The sequence below is a fragment of the Mobula birostris genome, chromosome 22 (genome assembly GCF_030028105.1).
Source record: "Mobula birostris isolate sMobBir1 chromosome 22, sMobBir1.hap1, whole genome shotgun sequence".
Taxonomy (NCBI): domain Eukaryota; kingdom Metazoa; phylum Chordata; class Chondrichthyes; order Myliobatiformes; family Myliobatidae; genus Mobula; species Mobula birostris.
This window is the reverse complement of record NC_092391.1, coordinates 18,325,069-18,339,905: the sequence shown is the minus strand read 5'-3', so window position 1 is coordinate 18,339,905 and position 14,837 is coordinate 18,325,069. Positions and strand designations below refer to the sequence as shown.

The 14,837-nt window shown below is 60.1% G+C and overlaps 1 protein-coding gene across 5 annotated transcripts in view; it reads right to left on the bottom strand.

The window, feature by feature from the left end:
- Positions 1-633: 633 nt before the first annotated feature.
- LOC140186210 (hemicentin-1-like) overlaps positions 634-14,837 on the bottom strand; it is a 449,816-nt gene continuing 435,612 nt past the window's right edge. For all 5 annotated transcript variants that reach the window (XM_072240181.1, XM_072240182.1, XM_072240183.1 and 2 more), the window contains one exon: positions 634-3,179. In XM_072240181.1, the coding sequence (XP_072096282.1) occupies positions 2,822-3,179 (358 nt within the window). In that variant the 3' untranslated portion in view covers positions 634-2,821. The remainder of the gene's footprint in view (positions 3,180-14,837) is intronic.

The window sequence follows — 14,837 nt, the reverse complement described above, 5'->3', positions numbered from 1 at the left end:
GGGACGGCGGAGCGGTTAGTGTTGCGCTTGACAGCCCCCAGTGGCCCCGGTGCGATTCCCACCGCTGTCTGCGAAGAGTTCGTACGTTCTCACGTGGACGCATGGGTTTCCTCCGGGTGCTCCAGTTTCCTCCCACATTACAAAGAACTACAGGGTCAGTAAGTTGTGGGCAAACGACGTTGGCGCCAGGAGTGTGGCGACGCTTACGGGCTGCCTCGGACTGTGTTGGTCGTGGACACAAAGTAGCGCATTCCACCGTATGTTTCAACGTGCTTGTCACAAATGGTACTAATCTTTGCATCTCCTCATTTGTAGCAAATTCAGCTATCACATAGTCTACCCTCACCTTCCCACCTAGCAGTACACCCAGTAATTGACATGATCTTATATTATGGGCTCAGACTTGAAGGGCCAAGACCCCAGTCAGATTTCAGCCATTTAAATGCCCGCAGCTCCCGGATTCCCTCCATGAACCCTGACTCCATTCCTATCACCTTCAAGATGCATCGCAATGCCTATTTCTTTAACCAACACACATCAAAGTTGCTGGTGAACGCAGCAGGCCAGGCAGCATCTGTCAGGGTCTTGGCCTGAAACGTCGACTGCACCTCTTCCTAGAGATGCTGCCTGGCCTGCTGCGTTCACCAGCAACTTTGATGTGTGTTGCTTGAATTTCCAGCATCTGCAGAATTCCTGTTGTTTGCCTATTAAAACACCACAATTTCTACCACCTTCAGGAAGCGTCACAGCCCCTATTTCTTTAAGCAAGTTTTTGCTCTTGTTATCCTGATGGGTTAGCGTCAGGCTTTCTCTGGTAGCCCCTCTGTGAGGTGTTTTGCGACACGTAAGCTATGTGTTGCTCTGCAAAGACTGCCCAGAAGAGACAGGGTTAGTCTGAAGACACACCTGAGGATGATATTTTAAATTGTAACATGAAATGGGATCTTGGAATTCAGTCGATCACTTCAAAAAGGGAACTTAAATGAGCGAGGGGAAAACATTTGGAGATTTGGGGACATTTTTGCCAATTTGAAGGGCTAGTATTGGCACCCAACTGTGCTCTGTCATTCTTTGAACCATCCGATCTCCACTTTACAGAGCCGATGGTTGGGTTTCAGTTTCCAGCACGCTCTGTAAGGAGTCTGTGCGTTTTCCCCGTGACCGCGTAGGATTCCTCCCACGTGGGCCCGCTATGGTGATGCCGGAAGCATGCTGACTGACACTTGCGGGCTGCCCCCCAGCACATCCTCACCCTGTTGGTTGGTAATGCTAGCGAGGAATTTCACTGTACGTGACAAACAAAGCTAATCTTCAATCTTAATCATGGGTTTGGAGGGAGGAGATGGTGGGTTTGGAGGGAGGAGATGGTAGGTGTGGAGGGAGGATTTGGTGGGTTTAGAGGGAAGAGATCGTGGGTTTCGAGGGAGGAGATGGTGGGTTTGGAGGGAGGATTTTGGTGGGTTTGGAGGGAGGAGATGGTAGGTTTGGAGGGAGGATTTGGTGGGCTTGGAGGGAGGAGATGGTGGGTTTGGAGGGAGGGGATGGTGGCTTTGGAGGGAGGAAATGGTGGCTTTGGAGGGAGGGGATGGTGGGTTTGGAGGGTGGAGATGGTGGGTTTGGAGGGAGGGGATGGTGGGTTTGGAGGGAGGAGATAGTGGGTTTGGAGGGAGGAGAGCTGCTCACACGCAGTTTTTTCAGGTTAGCTCCTCAGCACACTCCAAGTGTGGATCAGTGGTGGGACTGGAAATTACAGAATACCAGAAATGTCCTGGTGAAGTTGCGGACCCTCCAAAACCTCCATAAAGCAATTGAACCCATTGGTTACTTTCCCAAAGTGGAAGAGATGAGGTATGCAGAGAGAAAGCCAAGAGGGAGGTGTTGGAACTAGGCAGAGTAGTAGTTTGGCACAGACTAGATGGGCTGAAGGGCCTATTTATGAGCTGTAGTGATCTTTGACTAGTATTTCGCCTTCCTTTTAACCTTCTAAAATATCAGTCTAAACCTTCCCTCCCACAATCTCTTCTTTTTTCTATCATCCATGTACCTGTCTAAGATTCTCCTAAATGTCCCTAATGTGTCAGCCTCTACCACCACCCCATCAGTGCTTTCCATGCACACCACCCCCTGTGTAAAGAACTTACCTCTGATATCTGCCCAGTACTTTCCTCCAATCACCTGAAAATTAAGCCCCTTCCCATTAGCCATTTCCACCCTGGGATAAAGCCTCTGGCTGTCTGGGAGAATCTGTGTTTCCTCTGTGTGCTATGATTGCCCCTCCATTCTAGTGGTACGAGTTAGGGTTAGTGAGTTGTGGGCTGGCTGCATCTGCGCCGTAAGCACAGCGACACTTGCGGGCTGCCCTGCGCAAACCATGCTGATTTGATCTGATGCAAAATGATGGATTGCACATTGGTCTTGATGTGCATGTGCAATTAAAACTTACCTTTAATCTCCTCTAAGGAAACTGGAGCACCCAGTGGAAACCCAGGCGGACACAGGGAGAACGTGAAACCCCTTACAGTCAGCAGCGGGAATTGAACCCTGATCTTCCAGCTACCGCCGTATACTGTCGCGCTGCTACGCTACTGTTTCACCCCACAGTGGAAGGCAAAATGAGAAAGGTCTGGGTTTCTGCAACGATCTCGCATATCGAGAAAAGCTCTGAACACTGACGGCCCGTTAAGTGTCTGCTGTGAGGGGAAACCAGGCACTTCCAAACTAAAAAATAAAACCATTAATCTAGTCTCTTTTTCCAGAAGGTAGGAAGGGGCAGCTTGACTTTTCCCAAACAGGTTCCTTGCCTCAGCGTGGGCGGCAGCCCTCAGTAAGGGTAGGGAGAGACAGCGATGAAGATGATGAAGATACTCTGATGCTTGGTGGCCCCGAGCTCGCTGTAGGTAGTGGCCCGCACCTTCAGCCTGAACAAGCCGGGCTCCACCAGCCGGCGCAGCGTCTGCACGATTCCGCGGCCCCCCTCCGTGCGGATGGAGAAGGGGCTGCCCGGGTCCAGCTCGATGGCGGTGAAGTTGGCCCGGCTCTGCAGGACGCCACGCTCCGAGAAGGCCGTCAGCCGGACCACGTCGTGCTGGGCGGGGATCCCGCTGGGGAGGGTCAGCAGCTTGTACTGGAGGACCAGGGGTCCCATTGCACAGTTCAGCAGGCAGCGCCGGAAACAGGTCCTGGGTGGGGAGGAGAGGTGAGGAGAGGAGAGGAGAGGAGAGGGCTGAGACTGTAGGACCAGAAAACCTCTCCCCGCTCTCACCCCAACCCACCCACAAACCCACGTCTAACAGTCCCCCAGAGATCAAGGCCTCTCACCAGCAACACCCTCATCAGGGGCCACTCCCCACCTCCCATTTCCCCAGTGACTGTCCCACACAGACCATGCATTTCTGACTCCACCACCCACTCCCCATCACTGACCACTCCCCCGTCACTGACCACTCTCCCACCCTCACCCCCATCACTGACCACTCTCCCACCCACTCCACCGTCACTGACCACTCTCCCACCCTCACCCCCGTCACTAACCACTCTCCCATCACTGACCACTGTCCCACCCACTCCCCCATCACTGACCACTCTCCCACCCACTCCCCTATCACTGACAACTACCCCACCCACTCCCCTGTCACTGACGACACTCCCACCCACTCCCCCGTCACTGATCACTCTCCCATCCACTCCTCTGTCACTGACCACCCTCCCACCCACTCCCCCATCACTAACCACTCTCCGACCCACTCTCCCATCACTGACCACTTTCCCACCCACTCCCCCGTCACTGACCACTCTCCCACCCACTCCCCCGTCACTGACCACTCTCCCACCCGCCCCTCCATCACTGACCACTCTCCCACCCACTCCCCCATCCCTGACCACTCTCCAACCCACTCCCCCATCACTGACCACTCTCCCATCCACTCCAGTCACTGACCACTCTCCCGCCTATTCCACATCACTGACCACTCCCCCACCCTCTCCGTCACTGACCACTCTCCCACCCACTCCCTGTCACTGACTACACTCCGACCCACTACCCCTTCACTGACCACTCTCCCACCCACTCCCCCATCACTGACCACTCCCCCATCACTGACCACTCTCCCATTCCTGACCATTCTCCGACCCACTCTCCCAGCCTTTCCTTCACTGACCATTCTCCCACCCACTCCCCCGTCACTGACCACTCTCCCATCCACTCCCGTCACTGACCACTCTCCCACCCAGTCCCCCATCACTGACCACTCTCCCATCCACTCCCGTCACTGACCACTCTCCCACCTACTCCCGTCACTGACCACTCCCCCGTCACTTACCACTCCACCACCCTCTCCGTCACTGACCACTCTCCCACCCACTCCCCCGTCACTGACCACTCTCTCCCTGTCACTGACCACTCTCCCACCCACTCCCTCATCACTGACCACTCTCCCACCAACTCCCTGTCACTGACCACACTCCGTCCCTTTCCCCATCACTGACCACTCCTCCGTCACTGACCACTCTCCCACCCACTCCCCCAACACTGACCACTCTCCCACCGACTCCCGTCACTGACCACTCTCCCTTCCACTCCCTCATCACTGACCACTCTCCCACCCACACCCCCGTCACTGACCACTCCCCCATCACTGACCACTCTCCCACCCACTCCACCATCACTGACCACTCTCCCACCCACTCCACCGTCACTGACCACTCCCCCGTCACTGACCACTCTCCCACCCACTCCCCCATCCCTGACCACTCTCCCACCCACGCCCCCGTCACTGACCACTCTCCCACCCACTCCTCTGTCACTGAACACCCTCCCACCCACTCCCCCATCACTAACCACTCTCCGACCCACTCTCCCGTCACTGACCACTCTCCCTCCCACTCCCCCGTCACTGACCACTACCCCACCCTCTCCCCCGTCACTGACCACTCTCCCACCCACTCCCTCATCACTGACCACTCTCCCTCCCACTCCCCTGTCACTGACCACTCTCCCACCCACTCCCTCATCACTGACCACTCTCCCACCAACTCCCCCGTCACTGAACACTTTCCCACCCACTCCCCCGTCACTTACCACTCTCCCACCCACTCCCCCGTCACTGACCACTCTCCCACCCACTCCCTCATCACTGACCACTCCGTCACTGAACACTCTCCCACCCATTCCCCCATCACTGACCACTCTCCCACCCACTCCGTCACTGAGCACTCTCCGACCCACTCCCCCGTCACTGACCACTCTCCGTCCCACTCCCCCATCACTGACCACTACCCCACCCTCTCCCCCGTCACTGACCAATCTCCCACCCACTCCCCCGTCACTGACCACTTTCCCACCCACTCCCCCGTCACTCACCACTCTCCCACCCACTCCCCCGTCACTGACCACTCTCCCACCTTCTCCCCCGTCTCTGACCACTCTCCCATCACTGACCACTGTCCCCCCCACACCCCCATCACTGACCACTCTCCCACCCACTCCCGTCACTGACCACTACCCCACCCACTCCCCTGTCACTGACCACTCTCCCACCCACTCCCCCGTCACTGACGACACTCCCACCCACTCCCCCGTCACTGATCACTCTCCCACCCACTCCCCCGTCACTGACCACCCTCCCACCCACTCCCCCATCACTAACCACTCTCCGACCCACTCTCCCATCACTGACCACTTTCCCACCCACTCCCCCGTCACTGACCACTCTCCCACCCACTCCCCCGTCACTGACCACTCTCCCACCCGCCCCTCCATCACTGACCACTCTCCCACCCACTCCCCCATCCCTGACCACTCTCCAACCCACTCCCCCATCACTGACCACTCTCCCATCCACTCCCGTCACTGATCACTCTCCCGCCTATTCCCCATCACTGACCACTCCCCCACCCTCTCCGTCACTGACCACTCTCCCACCCACTCCCTCATCACTGACCACTCTCCCACCCACTCCCTGTCACTGACTACACTCCGACCCACTACCCCTTCACTGACCACTCTCCCACCCACTCCCCCATCACTGACCACTCCCCCGTCACTGACCACTCTCCCATCCCTGACCATTCTCCTACCCACTCTCCCAGCCTTTCCTTCACTGACCATTCTCCCACCCAGTCCCCCATCACTGACCACTCTCCCATCCACTCCCGTCACTGACCACTCCCCCGTCACTTACCACTCCCCCACCCTCTCCGTCACTGACCACTCTCCCACCCACTTCCCCATCACTGACCACTCTCCCACCCGCTCCCTGTCACTGACCACACTCCCACCCATTCCCCCGTCACTGACCAATCTCCCACCCACTCCCCCATCACTGACCACTACCCCATCACTGCTCACTCTCCCACCGACTCCCCCGTCACTGACCACTCTTCCACCCACTCCCCCGTCACTGACCACTCTCCCACCAACTACCTGTCACTGACCACACTCCGTCCCTTTCCCCCATCACTGACCACTCCCCCGTCACTGACCACTCCCCCACCCACTCCCCATCACTGACCACTCCCACACCCTCACCCCCATCACTGACCACTCTCCCTTCCAGTCCCTCATCACTGACCACTCTCCAACCCACTCCCACATCACTGACCACTCTCCCATTCACTCCCGTCACTGACCACTCTCCCGCCTATTCCCCATCACTGACCACTCCCCCACCCTCTCCGTCACTGACCACTCTCCCACCCACTCCCTCATCACTGACCACTCTCCCACCCACTCCCTGTCACTGACTACACTCCGACCCACTACCCCTTCACTGACCACTCTCCCACCCACTCCCCCATCACTGACCACTCCCCCGTCACTGACCACTCTCCCATCCCTGACCATTCTCCTACCCACTCTCCCAGCCTTTCCTTCACTGACCATTCTCCCACCCACTCCCCCGTCACTGACCACTCCCACCCACTACCCCGTCACTGATCACTCCCTGTCACTGACCACTCTCCCACCCACTCCCCCGTCACTGACCACTCTCCCACCCACTCCCCCATCACTGACCACTCTCCCATCCACTCCCGTCACTGACCACTCTCCCACTCACTCCCCCATCACTGACCACTCTCCCATCCACTCCCGTCACTGACCACTCTCCCACCTACTCCCGTCACTGACCACTCCCCCGTCACTTACCACTCCCCCACCCTCTCCCTGTCACTGACCACACTCCCACCCATTCCCCCGTCACTGACCACTCTCCCACCCACTCCCCCGTCTCTGACCACTCTCCCACCCTCTCCCTGTCACTGACCACACTCCCACCCATTCCCCCGTCACTGACCAATCTCCCACCCACTCCCCCATCACTGACCACTCTCTCCCTGTCACTGACCACTCTCCCACCCACTCCCTCATCACTGACCACTCTCCCACCCACTCCCTCATCACTGACCACTCTCCCTCCCACTCCCCCGTCACTGACCACTCTCCCACCCACTCCCTCATCACTGACCACTCTCCCACCAACTCCCCCGTCACTGACCACTTTCCCACCCACTCTCCCGTCACTTACCACTCTCCCACCCACTCCCCCGTCACTGACCACTCTCCCACCCACTCCTTCATCACTGACCACTCCGTCACTGAACACTCTCCCACCCATTCCCCCATCACTGACCACTCTCCCACCCACTCCCTGTCACTGAGCACTCTCCGACCCACTCCCCCATCACTGACCACTCTCCGTCCCACTCCCCCATCACTGACCACTACCCCACCCTCTCCCCCGTCACTGACCAATCTCCCACCCACTCCCCCGTCACTGACCACTCACCCACCCTCTCCGTCTCTGACCACTCTCCCACCCACTCCCCCGTCACTGACCACTCTCCCACCTTCTCCCCTGTCACTGACCACTCTCCCACCCACTCCCACGTCACTGACCACTCTCCCACCCACTCCCCCATCACTGACCACTCTCCCACCCACTCCTCCGTCACTGAGCACTCTCCCACCCACTCCCCCGTCACTGACCACTCCCCCGTCACTGACCACTCTCCCACCCACTCCCCCATCCCTGACCACTCACCCACCCACTCCCCCATCACTGACCACTCTTCCACCCACTCCCCAATCACTGACCACTCCCCCACCCACTCCGCATCACAGACCACTCTCCCACCCACTCCCTGTCACTGACCACTACCCCACCCTCTCCCCGTCACTGACCACTCTCCCACCCACTCCATCATCACTGACCACTCTCCCACCCACTCCCCCATCACTGACCACTCTCCCACCCACTCCCCAATCACTGACCACTCTCCCACCCACCCTCTCCGTCTCTGACCACTCTCCCACCCACTCCCCCATCACTGACCACTCTCCCACCCACTCACCCATCAGTGACCACTCCCTGTCACTGATCACTGTCCCACCCACTCCCCCGTCACTGACCACTCTCCCACCCACTCCCCCATCACTGACCACTCTCCGACCTACTCCCCTGTCACTGACCACTCCCCCACCCACTCCCCCAACACTGACCACTCCCCCACCCACTCCCCATCACTGACCACTCCGCCATCACTGACCACTCTGCCAGCAACTCCCCCGTCACTGACCACTCCCTGTCACTGACCACTCTCCGACCCACTCCCCCGTCACTGACCACTCTCCCTCCCACTCCCCCGTCCCTGACCACTACCCCACCCTCTCCCCCGTCACTGACCACTCTCCCACCCACTCCTTCATCACTGACCACTCTCTCACCCACTCTCCCGTCATTGACCACTCCCCCGTCACTCATCCCTCTCCCACCCACTCCCCCATCACTGACCACTCTCCCACCAACTCCCCCGTCACTGACCACTTTCCCACCCACTCCCCCGTCACTTACCACTCTCCCATCCACTCGCCCGTCACTGACCACTCTCCCACCCACTCCCTCATCACTGACCACTCCCTGTCACTGATCACTCTCCCACCCATTCCCCCATCACTGACCACTCTCCCACCCACTCCCTGTCACTGACCACTCTCCGACCCACTCCCTCATCACTGACCACTCTCCCACCCACTCCCCCGTCACTCACCACTCTCCCACCCACACCCCCATCACTGACCACTCTCCCACCCACTCCCCCGTCACTGACCACTCTCCCACCCACTCCCCCGTCACTGACCACTCTCCCACCCACTCCCCCGTCACTGACCACTCCCCCGTCACTCACCACTCTCCCACCCACTCCCCTGTCACTGACCACTCTCCCACCCACTCCCCCGTCACTTACCACTGTCCCACCCACTCCCCCGTCACTGACCACTCTCCCACCCTCTCCCCCGTCACTGACCACCCTCCCATCACTGACCACTTTCCCACCCACTCCCCCATCACTGACCACTCTCCCACCCACTCCCCCATCACTGACCACTCTCCCACCCTCTCCCTGTCACTGACCACTCACCCACCCTCTCCGTCTCTGACCACTCTCCCACCCACTCCCCCGTCACTGACCACTCTCCCACCTTGTCCCCCGTCACTGACCACTCTCCCACCCACTCCCCCGTCACTGACCACTCTCCCACCCACTCCCCCGTCACTTACCACTGTCCCACCCACTCCCCCGTCACTGACCACTCTCCCACCCTCTCCCCCGTCACTGACCACTCTCCCACCCTCTCCCTGTCACTGACCACTCTCCCACCCACTCCCCCGTCACTGATCACTCTCCCACCCACTCCGTCACAGACCACTCTCCGAACCACTCCCCCATCACTGACCACTCTCGCACCCTCTCCCCCGTCTCTGACCACTCTCCCACCTTGTCCCCCGTCACTGACCACTCTCCCACCCACTCCCCCGTCACTGACCACTCTCCCACCCACTCCCCCGTCACTTACCACTGTCCCACCCACTCCCCCGTCACTGACCACTCTCCCACCCTCTCCCCCGTCACTGACCACTCTCCCACCCTCTCCCTGTCACTGACCACTCTCCCACCCACTCCCCCGTCACTGATCACTCTCCCACCCACTCCCGTCACTGACCACTGCCCCACCCACTCCCCTGTCACTGACCACTCTCCCACCCACCCCCTGTCACTGACCACTCTCCCACCCACTCCCTCGTCACTGACGACACTCCGACCCACTCCCCCGTCACTGATCACTCTCCCACCCACTCCTCTGTCACTGACCACCCTCCCACCCACTCCCCCATCACTAACCACTCTCCGACCCACTCTCCCGTCACTGACCACTTTCCCACCCACTCCCCCGTCACTGACCACTCTCCCACCCACTCCCCCGTCACTGACCACTCTCCCACCCGCCCCTCCATCACTGACCACTCTCCAACCCACTCCCCCGTCACTGACCACTCTCCCACCCGCCCCTCCATCACTGACCACTCTCCAACCCACTCCCCCATCACTGACCACTCTCCGACCCACTCTCCCATCACTGACCACTTTCCCACCCACTCCCCCGTCACTGAACACTCTCCCACCCGCCCCTCCATCACTGACCACTCTCCAACCCACTCCCCCATCACTGACCACTCTCCCATCCACTCCCGTCACTGACCACTCTCCCACCTATTCCCCATCACTGACCACTCCCCCACCCTCTCCGTCACTGACCACTCTCCCACCCACTCCCTCATCACTGACCACTCTCCCACCCTCTCCCTGTCAGTGACCACTCTCCCACCCAGTCCCCCATCACTGACCACTCTCCCATCCACTCCCGTCACTGACCACTCTCCCACCCACTCCCCCATCACTGACCACTCTCCCACCCTCTCCCTGTCACTGACCACACTCCCACCCATTCCCCCGTCACTGACCAATCTCCCACCCACTCCCCCATCACTGACCACTACCCCATCACTGCCCACTCTCCCGACTCCCCCGTCACTGACCACTCTCCCTGTCACTGACCACTCTCCCACCCACACCCTCATCACTGACCACTCTCCCACCAACTCCCTGTCACTGACCACACTCCGTCCCTTACCCCCATCACTGACCACTCCCCCGTCACTGACCACTCTCCCACCCACTCCCCCAACACTGACCACTCTCCCACCGACTCCCGTCACTGACCACTCCCCCACCCACTCCCCATCACTGACCATTCTCCGACCCACTCTCCCAGCCTTTCCTTCACTGACCATTCTCCCACCCACTCCCCCATCACTGACCACTCTCCCATCCACTCCCGTCACTGACCACTCTCCCACCCACTCCCCCATCACTGACCACTCTCCCATCCACTCCCGTCACTGACCACTCCCCCGTCACTTACCACTCCCCCACCCTCTCCGTCACTGACCACTCTCCCACCCACTTCCCCATCACTGACCACTCTCCCACCCTCTCCCTGTCACTGACCACACTCCCACCCATTCCCTCGTCACTGACCAATCTCCCACCCACTCCCCCATCACTGACCACTACCCCATCACTGCCCACTCTCCCACCGACTCCCCCGTCACTGACCACTCTCTCCCTGTCACTGACCACTCTCCCACCCACTCCCTCATCACTGACCACTCTCCCACCAACTCCCTGTCACTGACCACACTCCGTCCCTTTCCCCCATCACTGACCACTCCCCCGTCACTGACCACTCTCCCACCCACTCCCCCAACACTGACCACTCTCCCACCGACTCCCGTCACTGACCACTCCCCCACCCACTCCCCATCACTGACCACTCCCCCACCCTCACCCCCGTCACTGACCACTCTCCCTTCCACTCCCTCATCACTGACCACTCTCCAACCCACTCCCCCATCACTGTCCACTCTCCCACTCACTCCCGTCACTGACCACTCTCCCGCCTATTCCCCATCACTGACCACTCCCCTACCCTCTCCGTCACTGACCACTCTCCCACCCACTCCCTCATCACTGACCACTCCCCCGTCACTGACCACTCTCCCATCCCTGACCATTCTCCGACCCACTCTCCCAGCCTTTCCTTCACTGACCATTCTCCCACCCACTCCCCCATCACTGACCACTCTCCCATCCACTCCCGTCACTGACCACTCTCCCACCCAGTCCCCCATCACTGACCACTCTCCCATCCACTCCCGTCACTGACCACTCTCCCACCCACTCCCTCATCACTGACCACTCTCCCACCCACTCCCTGTCACTGACTACACTCCGACCCACTACCCCTTCACTGACCACTCTCCCACCCACTCCCCCATCACTGACCACTCCCCCGTCACTGACCACTCTCCCATCCCTGACCATTCTCCTACCCACTCTCCCAGCCTTTCCTTCACTGACCATTCTCCCACCCACTCCCCCGTCACTGACCACTCCCACCCACTACCCCGTCACTGATCACTCCCTGTCACTGACCACTCTCCCACCCACTCCCCCGTCACTGACCACTCTCCCACCCACTCCCCCATCACTGACCACTCTCCCATCCACTTCCGTCACTGACCACTCTCCCACCCACTCCCCTATCACTGACCACTCTCCCATCCACTCCCGTCACTGACCACTCTCCCACCTACTCCCGTCACTGACCACTCCCCCGTCACTTACCACTCCCCCACCCTCTCCGTCACTGACCACTCTCCCACCCACTTCCCCGTCACTGACCACTCTCCCACCCACTCCCCCATCACTGACCACTCTCCCACCCTCTCCCTGTCACTGACCACACTCCCACCCATTCCCCCGTCACTGACCACTCTCCCACCCACTCCCCCATCACTGACCACTACCCCATCACTGCCCACTCTCCCACCGACTCCCCCGTCACTGACCACTCTTCCACCCACTCCCCCGTCACTGACCACTCTCTCCCTGTCACTGACCACTCTCCCACCCACTCCCTCATCACTGACCACTCTCCCACCAACTCCCTGTCACTGACCACACTCCGTCCCTTTCCCCCATCACTGACCACTCCCCCGTCACTGACCACTCTCCCACCCACTCCCCCAACACTGACCACTCTCCCACCGACTCCCGTCACTGACCACTCTCCCTTCCACTCCCTCATCACTGACCACTCTCCCACCCACACCCCCGTCACTGACCACTCCCCCATCACTGACCACTCTCCCACCCACTCCACCATCACTGACCACTCTCCCACCCACTCCACCGTCACTGACCACTCCCCCGTCACTGACCACTCTCCCACCCACTCCCCCGTCACTGACCACTCTCACACCCACTCCCCCGTCCCTGACCACTCTCCCACCCACTCCTCTGTCACTGACCACCCTCCCACCCACTCCCCCATCACTAACCACTCTCCGACCCACTCTCCCGTCACTGACCACTCTCCCTCCCACTCCCCCGTCACTGACCACTACCCCACCCTCTCCCCCGTCACTGACCACTCTACCACCCACTCCCTCATCACTGACCACTCCCTCACCCACTCCCCCGTCACTGACCACTCTCCCACCCACTCCCTCATCACTGACCACTCTCCCTCCCACTCCCCCGTCACTGACCACTACCCCACCCTCTCCCCCGTCACTCACCCCTCTCCCACCCACTCCTACATCACTGACCACTCTCCCACCAACTCCCCCGTCACTGACCACTTTCCCACCCACTCCCCCGTCACTTACCACTCTCCCACCCACTCCCCCGTCACTGACCACTCTCCCATCCACTCCCCCGTCACTGACCACTCCCTGTCACTGAACACTCTCCCACCCATTCCCCCATCACTGACCACTCTCCCACCCACTCCCTCATCACTGACCACTCCCTGTCACTGAACACTCTCCCACCCATTCCCCCATCACTGACCACTCTCCCACCCACTCCCTGTCACTGACCACTGTCCGACCCACTCCCCCGTCACTTACCACTCTCCCACCCACTCCCCCGTCACTGACCACTCTCCCATCCACTCCCCCGTCACTGACCACTCCCTGTCACTGAACACTCTCCCACCCATTCCCCCATCACTGACCACTACCCCACCCTCTCCCCCGTCACTGACCACTCTCCCACCCACTCCCCCGTCACTGACCACTTTCCCACCCACTCCCCCGTCACTCACCACTCTCGCACCCACTCCCCCGTCACTGACCACTCTCCCACCCACTCCCCCGTCACAGACCACTCACCCACCCTCTCCGTCTCTGACCACTCTCCCACCCACTCCCCCGTCACTGACCACTCTCCCACCTTCTCCCCTGTCACTGACCACTCTCCCACCACTCCCCCGTCACTGACCACTCTCCCACCCACTCCCTCGTCACTGACCACTCTCCCACCCACTCCCCCGTCACTGACCACTCCCTCGTCACTCACCACTCTCCATCCCACTTCCCCGTCACTGACCACTCTCCCACCAACTTCCTGTCACTGACCACACTCCGGCCCTCTCCATCACTGACCACTCCCCCGTCACTGACCACTCTCCCACCCACTCCCCCAACACTGACCACTCCCCCACCCTCTCCCCCGTCACTGACCACTCTCCCACCCACTCCACCATCACTGACCACTGTCCCACCCACTCCACTGTCACTGACCACACCCCCATCACTGACCACTCCCCCACCCTCTCCCCCATAACTGACCACTCTATCACCCACTCCCTGTCACTGACCACTCTCCCGTACACTCCCCCGTCACTGACCACTCTCCCACCCACTCCCCCATCACTGACCACTCTCCCACCCTCTCCCTGTCACTGACCACTTTCCCACCCATTCCCCTGTCACTGACCACTCCCTCGTCACTGACCACTCTCCCACCCACTCCCTCATCACTGACCACTCTCCCACCCACTCCCTGTCACTGACTACACTCCGACCCACTACCCCTTCACTGACCACTCTCCCACCCACTCCCCCATCACTGACCACTCCCCCGTCACT